Below are 19,662 nucleotides of genomic sequence, written 5' to 3' on the forward strand. Positions count from 1 at the left end.
AAAGATAACTTCAAAGGTCAGTGAGAAAGCTCTTTCATCTGGGTGAGAATGGAATGCATTCTGTACCCACCAGCAGCAGCCACTGCAGTGGCAGTGTTCATTTTTGGAGCCCTCCACCTAAAGACCCTGGGGGAATTGAGCTGCTGATCTGGGTCTCAGCCCTTAATGGCAGCCCTGGGGTGAGGAGGAGGGTTGACTGGCATGGTGGAGCTGGTGGAGGCGCTGGAGAGGGAATCCTATTCACAGATCCTGGGCAGAAGAGTGCTTGTGGTTGCTGCCAGAGCACAGCACAGGCCAGGAGGGGAGCAAACTCATCTCCCTTGATTGTGCCACCTTGGAGGAACTGAGAACTTATAGGTCTCCAGAGTATACCCTCCTCTTGACAAAGGACTCAAAAGTCAAGTAACTGGCTGGGAAAATGCCCCCAAAAGGGAAAAAAATGACTATAGAAGGCCACTTTCTTGGTAAACAGGTATTTTCTTCGATCCTTTCAGATGAGGAAGAACAATGCATACCATCAGAGGAAGACATAAAAGTCAAGGCTTCTGCATCCAAAACCTCCAAAATAAATATGCAAATAGTCTCAGGACATGGAAGAGCTCAAAAAGGATTTTGAAAATCAAGTAAGAGAGGTGGAAGAAAAATTGGGAAGAGAAATGAGAGTGATACAAGAAAATTATGAAAAGCGAGTCAACATCTTGCTAAAGGAGACCCAAAAAAGCGCTGAAGAAAATAACACCTTTAAAAATAGGTTAACTCAATTGGCAAAAGAAGTCCAAAGAGCCAATGAGGAGAAGAATGCTTTAAAAAGCAGAATTAGCCAAATGGAAAAGGAGGTTCAAAAGCTCACTGAAGAAATTAGTTCTTTGAAAACTAGAATGGAACAGATGGAAGCTAATGACTTTATGAGAAACCAAGAAATCACAAAACAAAACCAAAAGAAGGAAAAAATGGAAGATAATGTGAAATATCTCATTGGAAAAACAACTGACCTGGAAAATAGATCCAGGAGAGACAATTTAAAAATTATGGAACTGCCTGAAAGCCATGATCAAAAAAAGAGCCTAGACATCATCTTTCATGAAATTATCAAGGAAAACTGTCCTGATATTCTACAACCAGAGGGCAAAATAATTATTGAAAGAATCCACCAATCACCTCCTGAAAGAGATCCTAGAAGAGAAACTTCTAGGAATATTGTAGCTAAATTCCAGAGTTCCCAGGTCAAGGAGAAAATATTGTAAGCAGCTAGAAAGAAACAATTTGAGTATTGTGGAAATACAATCAGGATAACACAAGATTTAGCAGCTTCTACATTAAGGGATTAAAGGACTTGGAAAATGATATTCCAGAAGTCAAAGGAACTAAGATTAAAACCAAGAATCATCTACCCAGCAAAACTGAGTATAGTACTTCAGAGGAAAAATGGTCATTCAGTGAAATAGAAGACTTTCAAGCATTCTTGATGAAAAGACGAGAACTGAATAGAAAATTTGCCTTTCAAACACAAGAATCAAGAGAAGCATGAAAAGGTAAACAGGAAAGAGAAACCATAAGGGACTAACTAAAGTTGAACTGTTTACATTCCTACATGGAAAGATAATATTTGTAACTCTTGAAACTTTTCTCAGTATTTGGATAGTTGGAGGGATTATACGCTTGTGCGCGTGCACACACACACATATAGACAGAGAGCACAGGGTGAGTTGAATAAGAAAGGATGATATCAAAAAATAAAATTAAGGGGTGAGAGAGGAATATATTTGGAGGAGAAAGGGAGAAATGGAATGGGTCAAATTGTCTCTCACACAAGAGGCAAGAAAACGTTTTTTCAATAGAGGGGAAAAGTGGGGAGGTGAGTGGGAAAAAGTGAAGCTTACTCTCATCCCATTTGGCTTAAGGAGGGAATAACATGAGCATTCAATTTGGTATGAAAACCTATCTTACACTACAGGAAAGTAGGGGAGAAGGGGATAAGTGGGGTGGGAGGATGATAGAAGGGAGGGCAAATGGGAGGAGTGAATAATTGGAAGTAAACCCTTTTGGGGAGGGATAAGGTCAAAAAAGAAAATAGAATAAATGGGGGGGGCAGGATAGGATGAAGGGAAATATAGTTAGTCTTACACAACATGACTATTATGGAAGTCTTTTGCAAAACTACACATATGTAGCCTATATGGAATTGCTTGCCTTCTCAGTGGGGATGGGTGGGGAGGGAGGAAGGGAGAGAAGTTGGGACTCAAAGTTTTAGGAATGAATGTTGAGAATTGTTTTAGCATAAAACTGGAAAATAAGAAATGCAGGTAATGGGGTATAGAAATCTATCTTGCCCTACAAGAAATGAGAGAAGATTGGGAAAAGGAAAGGGAAGAGTGTGATAGAAGGGAGGGCAGATTGGAGGAAGGGGTAATCAGAATGCATGGCACTTTGGGGTAGGGGGAGGGAGGGATGGGGAGAAAATTTGGATCTCAAAATTTTGTGGAAATGAATGTTGAAAACTAAAAATAAATAAATTTTTTAAATGTCAAAAATAAAGTAAAAATAGACCAAAATAGATAATGAGTAAAATAAAGCCCACCAATGAAATAAAGAATCAACTAACACTCTGAAGGCAATCCACATGGATAAAGAAATCACCTAAGATTGCTTTTTTAAGAATTGGTTGAGGGAACAGGGGATGTTTAAACTGGAGAAGGGAAGAGTTAGTAGGGAAATGATACCACTCTTCAAGTATATGAAGGCCTTAATTCATTCAGCTTTGGGACTTGCCAGGGGCAAAGTTGGCCAAATAGGAGGGTGTGAATCCATTCTCACTTTAGGTCTCTCTGTCTGACATGTCCCAGACCATGCTTCTTCCCATCTAGCTATCCAATGGGGCAACAGGGTCCAGCCAGCAGGAATCTTGCTGTACACTCTGCTGCTGTGCATGACTCATACCCCGCCACCTTTTTGTACCTCTTGCTTGAGGAGGGGGGAGACAATGATCAGACATTACCATTGCTTTTGGAAAGAACAGGATAATCTCTTGCCTTATGGCTCCATTCAGAGTTCTGACGACTGCCTAGGTCAAAGTTCCCTTCCTGGGATATCCTTCCCCAATATGCGTTCTCCTTGAGGGCAGGGACTCTCATTTGTGTCTTTGAACCCACAGAGTAGGCACTTAATAAATGCTAGTTGATTTAGGGGTTGATTCTTACTTGGCAGAGAAATTGAACTCACCCTGCTTGATTCCAGAGAATAGTTAGGAGTAATGGGTAGAAACTGTGAAGAGGCAGATTTAGGCTAGATGTAAGGGAAAACTTCCTGATGATGAGACCTGTCCCCAAATGGAAGAATGTCATGTCATGCGCCATCATCTTCCCTTCCCCTCCTTCCTTCCCCCCCCCCCCCCATTAGAGATCTTCAAGCAAAAACCGAGTGCTTACTTGTCAGGGATGCTGCTCTGCTTTCAACTCCATGGAACAAGACCCCTCAGGTTAAGTTCATCACCTCTGATCTCACCACCAGGCTGCTAACTCAAGCCTTGATTGACTCCACCTTCCTCAGTCTCCTCTCCCCTCTGATTGGACAGCTGGAAGGCATCCTGTGAAATTCCTCTTAGTGCCTTCTTTTATAGAGCACAGAAGCTGGACTTTCACTCATTCTACCCTTCATGAGCTCTCTGCATGGCTTTTATAGCTGGTCATGTTCCCACCTCTTGTCTTCCTCTAATGGGGTGGACTGTCATTCTTTTTATTAATTGTACCTCCAGAGCTAAGTACAGTACCTGGTACAGAGTATGGGCTTAATTTTTATTTTGTTTAGTATTTTACATTTATTATAACATTATTTTATTATTAAATTTATTGGATTGGATTAGGAAGGTTTCATTCAAATGCTCTCTAGGGGCTATTCCAGCTCTGAGAGTTTCTGCCATTTTGGGAAGACATCCCAGGAGATGTCCCCCAATGAACAAATGTGTAACCCTGGGAAAAATACTTAACCCTTCTAAGCCTCAATTTCTTTCTCCCTAGACTGGTACTGGCATGGTGCACCCCTCCCCCCCCCTCCCACACTTCCCAGGGCAAGGAACCCTTCAGGAACTGAAAGGGCCTTTCCAAATGGGAGCTGTTCAATCACACCAAGCCACAGTGGCCTCAGTGATGGGGCAAAGACAGCCGATTATGTTTGTGTGTCTGTGTTCCCACAAATTCTGGCTCTTGATCAACATTTAATTATCCTCTTAGGTTTGCTGCCATATTCAGTCAGCATTGGGGAGCAAAAAGAATGTGTGGTTTGTACTCAGAAACCTTGGGCTCAAATTCTGGCTCCACAATATCTTTAGAGAAGTTACTTCTTTCTGAGCTTCAGTTTCCTCAGCTGTAAGATGAGGCTAATTCTGCTTGTACTGCCTACCTCTCAGAATTATTGTGAGGCTTAAAGGAGACCCCATATATAAAGTGTTTTGCAAATTTTAAAAGAGCTATAGAAAGAGACATCACTCAGTATTTTTTTCTTCTTTATGACCATGTTATAGCTTTGTGGAGTGATGAATAACCTGTCCACTCTTGCATGAAGATAGTGGGCCGTCAATTGCATGGGCCATATGCTTTGAGGAACACCCTACCCTTCTCATCAAGATATCTTCCCCATTGGCCTATCTCTATGTAAGGCATTCTACCATCAGAAACAAATTCTTTGGGTCAAGGTATTGAAGGCTTCAGTTAGCATGTAAATAAACCAAGGAAGGGAAGCATATTAAGTCCTTTCTAGTAATTACCATCTTGGTATAGATTCAGTTTTTCAGCCATCACCTACTGATCTCTTCATCTGAGGGTAGCTCCCTATAATATGAGAGCTGCAACCTGTAGAATTTGGTGCTGGGTGTGCAGTGAGATAGGACTTGTATGCAAATCACTTAGCCTCTCTGGGACTCATTTTAGCACCCATGTCTTGGTGGTTGTGAGGATCAAATGAGTTAATAATGGTAAAGCACCTTAGCACCACAGTGCCTGGCACACAGTAGGTGTGATGTAAGTGTTAGCTATTAAGTGTTATTTGGATGAACAGAGAAGTAGCTGCAATGCAGTTGAAATACCACTGAATTTTGAGTCATTAGATGTTTCAAACCCAGCTCTTGCTGTGTGACCTTGGACAAGTCATTTCCCTTGTCTGGGCCTCAGGTTCTTCATTTGTAAAGTAAGGGAACTGGACTAGATCAGTGATGTCAAACTCAAATAGGAAGAGGGGCCAGTAATTCATATTTAAGGATCCCTCCTGGGTTTTACAATCCAATGTTATCTATATCCTATTGAATTTTTATTTATTTTGTTATATATTTCCTATTTTCTTCTGGTACAGATTACACTTGGTACTGTTGGACTACATAACTGTTGAGGTCCCTTCTGGCGCCCGATCTATGATCCTGACCTTCCTGGGGTCTATTTCCTCAACTATAAAAGGAGGCTGGATGAGATGCTCTTTGGGGGTCCTTTCTAGCAGTTCTTAGATATATAATCCTATGAGTTTCTAAAGTGCTTTGCAAACTTCAAAGTTTTACAGAAATGTGAGCTGCTGCTGCTGCTGCTGCTGCTGCTGCTTCTAACCTGCTGAGGTCCAGACAGCTCTCTAAGAGAATAAGTTATGGAAGAATCGATGGTCAGTATCAGTGAAGGGAGTCTGCATACAGGAATTTCCCTATACTGATGAAATCACAGGTCTGGACTAAAAAAAGAGGGGGAAAAACACCATTACTTAAAAAATCAGTTTGAAGGAAAGGAAACGTTTTCAAGGAATCCATATTATTGGTCAGAAACCACTGATGCATGTAAATTACTAGTTTCTTGAAGTGAATAACACAAACGACATTGGGTCTCATCTGTTACCCTGAAGATGCAGCTGAAAAAGAAATGAGTGGGAAATGTAACCTGCCAAGAAGCTGTCTTAGAATGGCCTTTGGAAATTCTGAGCTGTGATAGAAACCAGCAGGCATTGTCTGGAAATCTTTTCTGATTTCATTTCTCCACTGTACAAATGCCTTTCAGGTGTTAGTAACTTCAGTTGAATTGAGCAAATGTAGCCAAGTCAAAAGGAGACATTCTCAACATAATTTGAAATGCTGGAGGGCTAGCTAAATAAAAATATATTTGTCTCTGTGTTGTGGAAGGTAGGGCACAGAGCAAATATCATTGAGCAGACTGACTTTTACATCCTCATTTTTTGAAAGATTAGGGTTAATGAAAGGGAATGGGAAAAGGTTTTGTAGGAAGCATCCCTTGATGTGTAGAGTCGGGGGATTGTTTAAAACCAGAACAAAACCACAACCAAACCAAACCTGGAATTTTGTACACTTTATTAAAAGGTCAAAAAATAAACCACGATATAGAAGTAACATATTAAAATGGGTTTTGTTATGCACATATGCACAGACAAGCACTATAGCGATATAATTTTGCAGAAAAGAAAAGAAGTCCAAGCATTCATTCTGTTGATAGCAGTTGAGGGAACATTATTGGAACAGTTAACACCTCATTCATCTGCTGACCACTGCTGTGATCCATTACAGTTCCAAAGGGCTAACAACATCTTTACCTAAAACAAATCAATTCTTAGTTGTGTTTTTTTCCTGCCTAATGTTCCTTTTACCTTATGTTTAACCAGAAGTGTCTATGGCAAATAAGCGCGTACTTTACACAGTATAGCTACTATAGATAACAAGCTCTTCAGTTAGCATTTAAAGCCAGTCAGTTTTGGAGCACACATTGTCTTTTTGTGATTTCAGCAACTGCTTCGGCACAATTAGGTGACAACATCAATTCGAGAAGCGGCAATCATTATCAGGTGAGAGCAAATGGGTGGTTCATGTTTCATGATTTTGAGAACAAGTGAACAATCAACCACAACCAAAAAAAAAAAGAAGAGAAAAAACCCAAACCCAAACAACAAGCAAACCCCCAACCCCCCCGCCCCAAAAAACCACAACTACCACAAAAGAGAATCATATCTGAACCAGAGAAATCCCACAATTCAATTAGAATGATGGTCTTATCATCTCCTCATCTGCTAGGACACAAGAGTCATGGCAACAAAATCATTTGGCTTCTAACACTATCAAACATCTGTGTACAGTAATAAAGAACTGGGACCTTGTAATTCTGTCAGGCAATTCCTTCTGTTGTGTTTTCAGAGAGAGAAAAACATTACAAAAAGTTGGCTTTCCCTTTTTTCCCTTAAATTTGGCGTGTTACTTTCTGTCTTGTTATAGAGGCATAGAGATCTGTATTTCTCATGAAATTGTACATGACATAGCAGATCACAAGCAAATATTTTTAGCAGTGTTTCTTGAATGAAAAGAATAATTCATTTACAAGCACAAATAGGTATTTCTAAAACCGCCAATATCAGAGAAGGAATGAAAGTATAAACCAAGAGTCCTATGCTCTTTAGCACACACTAACCCACTATGAACCATGAAGAGGGCACTGCATGGACTCTAACGAGATAGCAGAGACAGAGAGAGGACACATTTTGATTGAATTCTAGAGTTTGAAAAAAAAAGAGATTCTTCCTCTCTGAGAGCTGATGAGAGTCAGAATATCCTCTAACAGCCTAAAACCCAACCAATTTCAGAAGATTTCCCCAGAGGTTGAAATGAAACCAACTAGTAAAATCCAAAGCTTTTAAGGTAAGGTGAGGGTGGAGGGCAGTACTTTAGAGGGGGAAAAAAATCAGATGCAGTCAGTGGAGATGCAATTATATGTAGTTCTCAGAACTGAAGGGTGTCTTTTTGTCTGGAGAGAGAAGGAATTGTGGAGTCATAGGAAAGTGGTATTTTTAAATGGAATCAGGTGAAGTGACTTGATGTTTGTTGGACTGGGGGAGTGAGCATAGATTATATTAATCAGATTTAGCATGAAATGGGTTAGATAGGTATAAGCATGGATTGAATTGAATTGGAATTAGCATGATTTGGATTGAAATGAAGTTAGCTTGGACTGGATTTAACTGGAGATAGCATGGACTAGATTGTATTAGAGAATATAGATTGAATGGATTGAACTAGACTAGAGTTATCTTGAATTGAACTGAGAGTCAGCATGGCTCAAAGTGGACAAAAGTCACAAAGTAACTATTTTTCATGACTTAAAGGATATGAACCACACTGAAGCCATTCATGTAGTGACAAAAATGAACCATTCATGTAATCTATGGAAGAATGCCTACTTCCCTCTCAAACTATGGGATCTGATCAAATAGTATAGGCAGTGTGAGTTTCAAAATCTTGACAGGTCAGGTTAAATGGTGGGGCTGGAAGAATTTCTGGAGGCATTCAGTCTAAATGTCTTGTGGACTTAACTAGAAGTCACTGTGGGGGGTCTCTGTTATCAAGCTGGTAATGTTAATTATCTATCCTACTTCCCCTGTAGAATTACAGCCACTATGTTAATAGCCCCAAAAGTGCTCTGTCTATGGCCAATGTCTTTTTTTTTTTTATAACTAAGTTCAATCCTGTTAGTATGAGCTGTTCCTTCTAGTTGAAATGATGGAAGGGTTCTTTATCAGCATTTTTGGGGAAAAAACATGTCTGGAGATTAAATGTTTGGAAAGTTAATGATAATCCAGGGAAGCAGATCCAGGGAAGTTTGAGTTAACTTAAAAAGTCTTAACTAAGTTAGCTTAACTAGTTAACTTAAAATGTCTGGCCTTTAACTTCCTTGGTTTGTCATGTGACTGATTCAAGCGATTATGGCAGAGAGGCATAAGAGTGAAAAACAAATGAATAATGAAGAATATAATATTTCTAGCCAACTGGAGTTGGTTTTTGTTTGATTTTGATAATTATTCCTGGGATGGGCTAGTTATAGGCTGGGGCTTCTTTTTCAAGTGTTGTGGTGATCTGATACTAATAGGTATGCATACTAACACTGTCAAAGTAATTGTAAGACACACCAGCTCCAGATGTCCACCTCCAGATGACCTCCCTAAGCCCAGGGCGAGAGCTTTATCCCTTGAAGATGGAGGAAAATTGAGGCCATCAGTGGAGGTACTGAACATAAACCTCCCATCCATACATCCCATGCTCAGCTCAGCTTACTAGGTAGAGGGGCTTCCTGTAGTTGATATGGGAGCCAGAACAGGCTTAGGGGAACCTAATTCAGTCTTTTAAATATCTCAGCCCAGCTAACCTGCCATCTAGGCCCATGGCTTTTCCTCTTCTGTCCAGTTAGATCTAACATGGTATGGCCAAGGTGGTCCAATGAAGCCTTCTCAGAGCTGGTCCCTGGGATCATGCAAGCAGGGCTCTCTAAGAGCTGAAGGGAAGTAGTGACTAGATAAAGGAGGCAAACACAAAATCGCCCCCCTATCCAAGTCTGGCCAAAGACCCTTTTGAAGAGTCCTTCAATTCTCTCATCTGTATTTCTCAATTTTGTTTTGTGTGGCCAGAGACTAAAGTTGGGAGTGAGGGGTTGTCTCTAAATGATTTCATTTTCAATTGGGCAGCATGCAAGGCTTCCTACACAAAGCTTTTCCTGACACCCTCAGTTGTCAGTTCCCGTTCCCCATCACTTTCTATTTATTTTGTGTTGAATATGTATTGATTTATATGTGTACAAGTTGTCCTCCTGCCCAAGTGGAATTGGGCAGTTCCTTGAAGGTGGGGGTGGTTCCACTTTGTCTTTGTATCTCTAGCACTGAGTACAGTGCCTGGCATGGAGTGGGTGCTGAAGAAATGCTTTAATTAAACTGTGAACTGAAGACATGGATTGGTGGCCATCTATGTCAGAAGACTGGGGATTGGAGCTGATCTTAAGGAGGGTTGTGTGTCTCGTAATGTATAGTGTTCTCCACAGTTAATGGCGGCATCCAAGGGAAAGGGAAAAAAGCATGATTCAGAAACCTATCAGTATCTACATAGTCCACGATTCAAAATAGGGTTGACATATGAATGCAATGAAAATCTTTGCTAATGATTTCGCTAACAGACTAAGAACTGTTCTCCATCTTCAGTGCTGCAAGTTGAAGTTGACCTGTGAATAATCTGCTGTGTGGTACGCTAAGGCAAATGAGAATGCAGTCAAGGAGCAAAGCAAAAATGGCATGCTTTCTGATTAAGGGTTGTAGCAAAAATGTCCTTCTTTTCAAAGCCTTAGTAATAGCTATCTCTTTTACAAACTTTTTCTGTGTTATTACAGATTTTTTATATTCAAAATAAGCTCCAAGGATTTCTTTCGTGGACTATGTACATAAGTGCAAAAAAGGTGTGTCTCACACATTCATTCGCACACTAACTGAATCAGTTTAACTGCAGCATATTGGTAGCTTCAACACTGTTAAGGGGTCATTCCACAATATTTTTTTATATGTACAGCTTTGCAAATATAAATTAACATTAAAATATTCATATGTTTAATTCGTTAAGCCCTGATTTTTGCGTCTAATATACTTATGAATGTAAGTACGGAATCTCAGACAACAGAACGTTGGCAAGGCAGAGCTACAGAAATGAAACCAGACAGACTGTTGTGACTTGACACACAGCGGAGAGAAGAGAGAGACGTGAAATGAAGCAGAGACCAACGGACGGGCTGAGATGGTGGTGGAAATAAAAGGCAGCAGGGTGGGTTGTGTCTGGAGAGTGAAAATACTGTGGAATAACCCTTTCCACACAACAATCTCTACAAGCTATAAAACCTGACTCTAAAGCCATACATTGTAAACTTCTGGACCGAAAAGGTGACAGTGGAGTCATCCATTCAGCTTTCACATGGGACTTTGGGATTTTCCAAATTCAATCTCATCTTTCTCTGACAGTATGGAAGGGCGCCTTGGACAAACTCATACTGTTTTACTTCATTTGAAATTTACATGTGAAAAACCTTAAAAATAATGTCTACAAAGGTAGCCATGTTGTAGTTTTGTTGTCAAGAACATAAGAGAACTCGTTAAGAATGAATCCATCACTGCAGGAGTTGTGTACAAAGCTAATTTGGTTCTAAACCCGTAAACTGGACAGACTATGAACTGTTACAAGCTAGAGCGGTTCACGGTTAGAACAGAACTAAACGAGGTGAGTTTGTGGAGTAACATCTTAACCTTGCTCTAATTCTCCTTCAAAATTAAATTCATTCATTGGCTAAAGAGCTCAAGAAGCAAAAAATAAGGAATATATTAAAAGTGAGCAGAAAATAAAATAAAATTAATTGCATGATTATGCACTATGAACTAAGAAGCTGATGCCTAGAAACAACATTTTGTACCTATATTTACATTTGGATTAGGTTACTGACTATATTTTTTTTAGAAAGTTATTACAGTCTTTAACATACAGTATATTCTAAGGCCTTTAACAGGCATATGGTAAAATCAGGTCACTGTCAGACAAGTCCATTCAATGAGAATGGGCTTTGAGATTTTCCTCATCAATTTCATCTTTTTTGTTTTTTGTAAAAAATCTGGTTTCAATGCATGTTAAATGTATAAGAGATAAAGGGGGAAAATGAGGACTCTCGCTTCTAATCATTCTGTGTATAATGATGTATCAAGGTCCACACTTTGGAGCAATGAATCGGGACTCTGTGACTGCCTCTGACCCGATCCAAGCAGTCCCAACTGAACTCTTGGTGGGGAAGAGCCCAGCCAAGGCTGTGCTCCCAGGGGACACATGGGACCCTCTCTCTTTATTTGATAAAATGTAATGTGAAACAGTGCCCAATTAAAAGAGCATTATGTTAATTGGCTGTGAAGCTGAGAATCATAAAGATTTATTTTATTCTGCTTCTGCTGATGGCAGGAGGGGGAAGGGGGAAGGGCACTTCAGGAAGAAGCCTGGCTCTCCCCCAGCCCTCACCAAGTGGTGAGCTGATAAGCCCAGGCTGCAGCCATTGGGAAGCCACAGCCTGTACAGAGCAAGATGACACTTATGGTGAGATCCAAGTGCTTGAGAATGTTCTGAAATGGATGGAGTGGGGGAACAGGATGATTTACCACACAATCATCAGTGACAGTGTTGAAAACCTTGTCAAAAATGAGAAATTAAGTGTCACCGCTGATTGTGGAATCATGTGCCAATTGCAAAAGGAAATACTGTATTTGAATGTAAGAATTATCACTGTTTTCAGTATCCATTTTCCTTCAATCCCTCTTCTTAAAATATTTTGTCTCTAGTCTGGTTGTGTAGCAGTTTTCTGAATTGAAATTACTAACAACCGTGCAAACACTCAGTCTCAGCTTTCTTTTTCTCTCTGCATGACCCATTTTACCTAAGTTTCACTGTTCTTGCATATTTTTGCATAAGGCTGAGAAAAGTGAATCAAAAGTAACTTTGGATAAATAAAAATATAGGTGCATGAAAAATGGGAAGCTTATAAAATGTCACTAAAATTATAATGCTTTAAATTTTACATACAACTCTTGTCAAATAAAGGATGAAATCTAAATCTTATACTTGCTTAGAGTCACTGATTAACTTGGTGACTTTGTAATAGGCTTTGCATTTGCTTAGGAAATTTTAGAGTCAGACGACTTGTTTTGCTTTTCTTTTTGAACAAAGAAAATTCCAGTAAAAAAAAAAAAATCATTGCACAAGCGAGTTTCAATGGCAGGTTATGTTATGTTTTGCTTTTTGCCAAAGTTTGTTTGGAATTTGGTGAATACTTCAAGCCTTCTTCCCTTGTACTCGCTTACAAATTAGCATGGGATTTGCTGGCAATTGAGAGGGGTGAGGGTGGGGGGAACTGTCATGGCACGCACTAAGATTACCCTACCCTGGACATCCCTTACTGAACATCTTTGCTAAAATATTTTTCTAGCTCTTTTTCTACAATGCTTTAAATGTAACATGAAAACAGCTGCAGTTTAGGTTTACATTCTATGCACATCAATGCCAGCTGTTGAACTTAAAGAAAATTGGAGGCTTAACGTCAAAGGGACAAGATATACAAAACTCCATTGAGCACAGACAGAATTCCAACCTCCTTTAGCGAAGAAAGCCATGGTCATTTGCAGTACATCCTTTTCTGGCTGAATGTGATCGGTTTGCTTTTGATTGAGGCACTGGCACACAGGTTGTGCAAAACCCATTTTGATACACGAAGAATCACTTACAGGAAATACACATCACTTTTTTTTCCACTAACAATGTTAAGACCACGGGAAACAGAAATTCAGTGGTTAAAAGATGCCTGTTAGATCACTAATCTCAGGCAATACTGTTCCGGGATGTTAGGCCAGCCAATGCCAGTGAAAAAATCAAATGAGAAATGAACTGGCAGTCTGGTTTTTAGCCTACTTCTTGGGCTAGCGATTAGGACCTATAAAGCTTTTCGCTTATTACAGGCCTAATCCTGCGCTTTGGGATCCTCACCCACTAGCAATAGAAATGCTCCCTTGGGAGCATTTGGGGGGGATCACATCTCCGGAAGAGTGTTGTTTCTCTGAAGCATGAAAGAAGGCCGGGGTCTAGGCCCAGCTCCACTACTAATTGGGGAAAGTCATTGTCCCCACTTGAAGCCTCAGTTTCTTCATCAATAAAAGGGAGGGAGGAAGGGCACTCAGCTAGATGTTTTCTAAAAGCCCCTTCCATCTCTCACATTTTTGTAGGATTCAGATACTCTCCCTACCCCTCAGTTCTCCTTTTCTCAGTCTCCTGCTGTTCCCTATGGGTCAGCAAGTCACAAGATATATACTGCCCCAATTGTATATGCCAGAAATGATGCCTATTTTTTATCCTCCCTGACGAAAGGACAAAATAACAAATGCTTAGAAAATCATTATCTCCAAATTGATGAGAAAATGCCAAATGTTTCCAATTGATTTCATTTCTGTAATCAAGTAAACCTTTTCCTTGGTTGTAAATTCTATGAGCATGGACAAGTGAATTCATCCCAGCTCGGTTGGGTCCAATCAAAAGGGGCAGCAAAACGTCTAAGAGTCTATAGATTCCAAGTTTCCACCAAACAAACAAACACGTAAACAAACAAACAAATAAAAAAGGCTTGGTGAGGGCCTGGGAGACCCAGAAGTTAAAAATATGGTCACTGGAAATCACAGGAGCTCACGACATCTCAGCTACTGTTGCTTCACGGGTGAAATGGATTGAGACAGAAACTTCATGGAGGCAGAAGCTCCCAGGAATGGCCCGTGATTCTCCTTGGGATCCACAGAAAGGGTTCCCCAAATTAGCTTCTTTAATATCATTTCCCTCTCCTGCGCGTAGCTATCTTCTCCGACTGTGGCTACTTTACCACCATTAAAGAGAAAGGTTTAGAGAGAAAAGGTCATATTTGGAACCAGCTCTCATTCTCACCTGTGCTGGCTTTTCCAGACTACACCTCAGTTAGGAAAAGGCTTCTGGGGCTGGATACATTTCCCCCCCAATTTACGAACATGCTCTTCTCTCTAGGTTGCCCCTAACTTTCACTAATTAATGTACCTTTAAACCTCCAGGGACCAATTTCTTGGCTGAAGATGTTGAAATGGCTCAGATTTGGAGATTCCCACGGGGAAAAGGGGGCTGGGATCCAAGATCCACCAAGAAATGGTAATGGTCCCTTTGTATGACTTTCATTTGTGATGCTGAGAAATTGGTCATGGAGGCAAAGTCAATTAATTTCATCTTTGTTGGAACTTTTGAGGAGCCAGTTGAGGGGTTCCTGCCTGTCCACGGGGCACAGTTTCATGTAATGGGAAAACAAGCCTATGCCGACATGCCACGTCTGTGTGAGTAACAGGTAAGGGACTGCATGCACAATCAGGATATCCTCAAAAGAGAAACCTTTCAAGAAGGCTGCCCTGTAAGCCTACAGAACCAGCCCATAGATTAAAGGTACAGCAACATTCTCATGTCGTGGTTTTCAAGCCCATCATCCCTGTTTCCCACCATAACATTTTTAGTGTAAAAAATGAACCACACCAAAGAACTACATTAGGTGGAAACTTAAGACGTAACATTAATGGGAAATGAGATTGCGTATATTTGATATACCTTAAAACAACTCAATTAGACTATGATGTAAACAAAACCTCAAGATAACACTTTAAAAAGACGAACATTTATCCACTGATAATATACAACAGTCCAACGTGCATTTGCACAGATCATGATGGTACTTGGAAAAAAAAAAAAAAGATTACGTGTGTTAAAGAAACATGTTACAAAAAGTTGATTCTAGTTTGTCTATGTTTATATCTTATACAAGAGCACTGTTAATCTTTTCTATAGAGCGCACTTTTTTTGATTTTTTACATTCGGATGAATCTGGTATTTCACTTTTTTGGGGTTTTAAAAAAATTATGATTTTTTTTTGTTTAGTTTTGGCTTTTTTTGGTTAATATGTATGCTGCAACAGGCTTACTGTAGAGATGGTAAAAGAAGAGAAATGGGAAAATGTACAGAAAGACCATGTGCAGCGTCCCAAGGAGAGGTTCTGATACTCCAGGATTTTGCTGTTCAGAATTTTCACTGGAAGGAAAAAGAGAGAGAGATCAAAGGGTTAATCAACTGGGAAGTCAGGAGACAGGTGTCCTAGCCTTGCATCTGCAACTAGTTATTTCTGAGCTGTGAGCCAGTTGTTCCTATGCAAGAATCCTTTTCCTCTTTGGATTTTACTTTTCTGCTCTGTAAAATCAGGAGCTTGAATTAGGTGACCTCTAAAGCTCTCAGATTTCAAGCTCCTTGAGGGCAAGAGGTGTGTGGTTTTTCAGCTTTGGATCCTCAGCACCAAGGACAGGGCATGGTAAGAAAAAACTTAATGTTTTGCCTTTTATTTGAAGGTCTCCTTCCACTTCTGTGAATCTTTGGAACTATGACAAAGGTAGCAAGATGGTACTCAGCTCTTTAAAGGCTGTGTCTACACAATGCAGGCCATTCAGATGACCAGCCCCTAACTTCTAGCATCCTGATGTTTTGTCTACATGATTCTGAATCACTAGATTTTCAGAAACATCCAAAGACTTATTTTAAAATTTTTTTATCTCACTGTTCTGCAGTCATGTAGCAGGACATATGGGTGTTGGGGTATAAGTGTTAAATCTTGGCAAATTATATAATATGAATGACATTTTTTTCTTTTGAAGAAATTCTCATCTCTTGGTATACACTGAAAACAAATAACATTCTGTTGAAGCATCTTGAGATTTGCCCCATGGAACCATGACAAAAGAGCTAGCTATTCTAGTGAATATTTCATTAAAAATTCAAGATGAGGCGCTGGGCAGGAGTGGAAAGGGAACTGGTTGGGGAGAGGTGAGAGCTTGGCTCTGGGATCAGCTCTGCCACTAACTTACTGTGTGACCTCGTGAGAGGCCCTTACCCTTTCTGGGCTCATCTGACAAGTGATGGAGTTGGACTGGATGATCTCTAAGGTGCCTTCCAGCTTTACTATTGTCTATGGTTCTATGTTTGAAGCACGTAATCCACATGAACACCTATAAGCAGATGTGAGGCATAGTGGAGAGAGAGCTGGACTTAAGAGTCAAGAAAACCTGGGTTGGATCCTGCTTGGGCCACTCACTGGCCATATGACCCTGGGCAAGTCAATATGGCTCAACTCCTTTTTTTGGAAAAGGTGAGGCAGTTTGTTTGCATATTATCTGCCCCATTAGAGTGTGAGCTCCTTGAGGGCAGGGACTGTTTTGGCCTTTCTTTATCTCCCCAGTGCTTAGCTTGATGCCTGGCGCTGAACAAGTGATTAAAAAATGTTCTTGGATGATCAACTCTCAGGCATCAGTTTCTCATTTGTCAAATGAAGTTCCTTCCAGTTCTTGATTTGTGATCTTCTGACATTTGGGAAACCTTTGATAGCCAGTGACTGCAGATAGCACTTGTTCTAGGCTTTTCTCTGCATTCTGGACTTGCAAGAAGGGTCATGAGATCACAGCATTTTAGAATTAGGAGGGCTCTTGGCCAAATCCCTGATTTTTACAAATGAGGAGACCAAACGTCAGAGGGGAAATGCTCTGTCTAAGGTCACATGACTAACAGGTGACAGAGCTTTGATTTGAATCCAGGTCCTCTGGCTCCAAACTCAGTGCTCTTTTCACGACAGGAAGGTAATGAGGGTGAAGGAGAAATGTGACTTCAAGAAGACGATGATTATAAAACTGCATCATTCACAGCTAGCAGGACTGGGAAATATTTTTGATGGAGCCACATTGAAAGCAACACAAAGCAAACAGCCTCTGAAAGCAGCAGCTTCTACAGTGTGGTGGGAGAAGCACATTATTTGCAACTTCTAAGCTAATCATCTTGGTCATTCAGAATCTGGTCACAAAACTGACTTTGTTCCACTTCACACAATGCAGCAATAAAAAATGATTTTTCAGGATTCAAGTTCAAGTTAAAAAACTTGTGAGTTTTCCCCAATCGAAATGGTCCTGCTGGAGATGAGAAGAGCTCAAAATCTCTTTCATTCAAAAATACATTTCCGGACTTGCCAGCTCAATGGGAAACATGCAGTCCCTGGCTGGCATTACTCAACAAATTAATTGCATATTTTCTCTCCACCATTTCAGCTGGGAAATTTGAGATTACTGAAAGCATGCTGGAAGTTGTAAACAAATATCTATTCATGAAGGGTTAGCAAAGAATTTAGCAAATACAATTACCTAGATACAATATGTCACCTCTAAAAATTATGATTGATTATAGGAATATGTAAAGAAACTTACTGTTTCTATTCGTTACGTTTACATCTGTGAAACAAACATGCTGCTACTCAGTTCATCTACTGATAACTGGGATATCTAGAGTGGTGAAAAAGAATGCAGATTAAAATCGGACCTTGGGATCATTCTGGTTACTGTTTTCACTGCATGGTCATGGTCAAGAAATAAATCAAATCCACTCAAGGTACAATTTGGGGGCAAAATTAAACATTTCCGTATTGGTTCATCTGGACAAAGCCCTGATTAGAACATGGTTTTGTCCCCAATGAATACTCTGAACATTATACTTAAGATGCAATCCCAACAGCCATGCCAACTAACTTTCAGTCTGGAATCATGGCAGCCATGGTAGTGAACCACGAGCAGCCATACCCATTACATGTTCCTCTCTTGGGCCACAGCGATCCAAGGGTTGCAACTGGCAGCTGATGATTATCTCTGGGACTGCCGGAAACAAAGGAGACCCCTGCGGACAGCTAAGGCATTTCTAACATAAGTTTGGTTGGGAATGCACTTGGCCATCACTGAGGACTCCTCATGACAAAATTATCTTTCTGGGGGTTCAGAAAGGTCATGGTGGGGTGCCACTCACTGAAACTTCCAACATAATCATTCAAAATGCAGGTTATCACCCTACCCTGGCCTAAAGAGGAGAAGCTGTGGTCGAGGTCATAATGGGAAGCAGTTTTGTATTCCTGAAAGCTCTGGGATATACATTTCAGGACTCTTGTGGTGGCAACCCTCATGGTCCAATGTTGTGAGAAGCATCTCAGAAAGAGTTGCCACCTCACGAAGTGTGCGGATTCATCTCCGCAGCAGCAGCAAAGCATGCAGGGTACTCTGAATGCACATTGAATGCAATCTCTAGAAACCCCCAAAGAGTGGGACATCAATACCCTCTCACCAATCCCCAAAGAATATACTCGGCCCAACTAATACATTGTAGGCATCTAGCTCTGAATATGTCAAAGAAATCTATTGAAAGGGCCAAACCTGATTGGCTGTAGCTGTTGCAGCGAAGGGGACGCTGGTGGCAGGTGTTGTTGCTGCGGACACAGTGGTGGGCGTAGCACCGTGCATCATGGGCACTTTCAGGAGGGAACCATGGAAGCGACATACAGGAAGGTGGAGCATTTATGTAACCATGACAACATGTGGTGGATTGGGGGCGTGGCAGGTATCACAGCAACAAGCCATGTGACATCGTCATGAAGGATACACCAGGGCACGCCATGCAATTCACAGTGCAAAGCAAGACAGCATTGAAGGGGGGAAAAAATTAAAAAAGAGAAAAAAGGGGAAAAGCCCATTACAATTATCATTAAGGAAAACTAAAACATTCTCAACACTTAGTACATTTATAAGCAAAACAAAAATGTAATACACTGGAAGAGCCAAATTTTCAAAAGTGGGTACAGGGGCTGCACCTGTAAAAATGAGGATTTGCCAACATTGGCTACCCAACAGTTATACAGGGGCTTAACCAAGTCACATACTTCAAGGGGCTCTTAGCTTGACTGTTGCCTGGCAAGTAAGGAGGTAGTTCTGCAAGCTGTGTGCGGAAATGGGCAGGAATGGGTACAGTGTCTTGCTGTGCATGTGCAGAGGGTCAGTTAGGTGTGTGGGTACTTACCTAGTTTGTAGACACAAGAGAGCGGTTGAGTTGGTGGGTATGGGGTCAGTGAGCAGGAGGCAGGGATTTGTGTGTATGTTTTTACAGGTGCACCCAGTATAGCCTCCTTGGAAAATTTGGCCCGAATTATGATTCATATACACAGTGGACTTTCATAGCAAATATCTGACAAAACATTGTCCTCATGGTACATATTACAGCTACGACCCCACCAGCTAACATGGCTACCAGCTGCAACAACATCCCTTTCAATGTGTTGTCTCTCCTGGCTATAGAAAGGTCTTCCTTTTTTTTCCCAGGGTTTAACTCATTGGGGGAAATGACCCAGGGGTTACCTGTGACTGGCAAGAATGCGTATCTGATGATTTATCTGGTTTCCAGCTAGG

The 19,662-nt window shown here is 40.8% G+C and overlaps 1 protein-coding gene across 11 annotated transcripts in view; it reads right to left on the reverse strand.

The window, feature by feature from the left end:
• Positions 1-6,314: 6,314 nt before the first annotated feature.
• Positions 6,315-19,662, reverse strand: part of MBNL3 (muscleblind like splicing regulator 3) — a 165,546-nt gene continuing 152,198 nt past the window's right edge. For all 11 annotated transcript variants that reach the window (XM_072625996.1, XM_072625998.1, XM_072625994.1 and 8 more), the window contains 3 exons: positions 18,637-18,731; positions 17,647-17,721; positions 6,315-15,439 (listed from right to left, as the gene is read on the reverse strand). In XM_072625996.1, the coding sequence (XP_072482097.1) occupies positions 17,665-17,721; positions 18,637-18,731 (152 nt within the window). In that variant the 3' untranslated portion in view covers positions 6,315-15,439; positions 17,647-17,664. The remainder of the gene's footprint in view (positions 15,440-17,646; positions 17,722-18,636; positions 18,732-19,662) is intronic.

The sequence above is a fragment of the Notamacropus eugenii genome, chromosome X, assembly GCF_028372415.1.
Source record: "Notamacropus eugenii isolate mMacEug1 chromosome X, mMacEug1.pri_v2, whole genome shotgun sequence".
NCBI classification, from domain to species: domain Eukaryota; kingdom Metazoa; phylum Chordata; class Mammalia; order Diprotodontia; family Macropodidae; genus Notamacropus; species Notamacropus eugenii.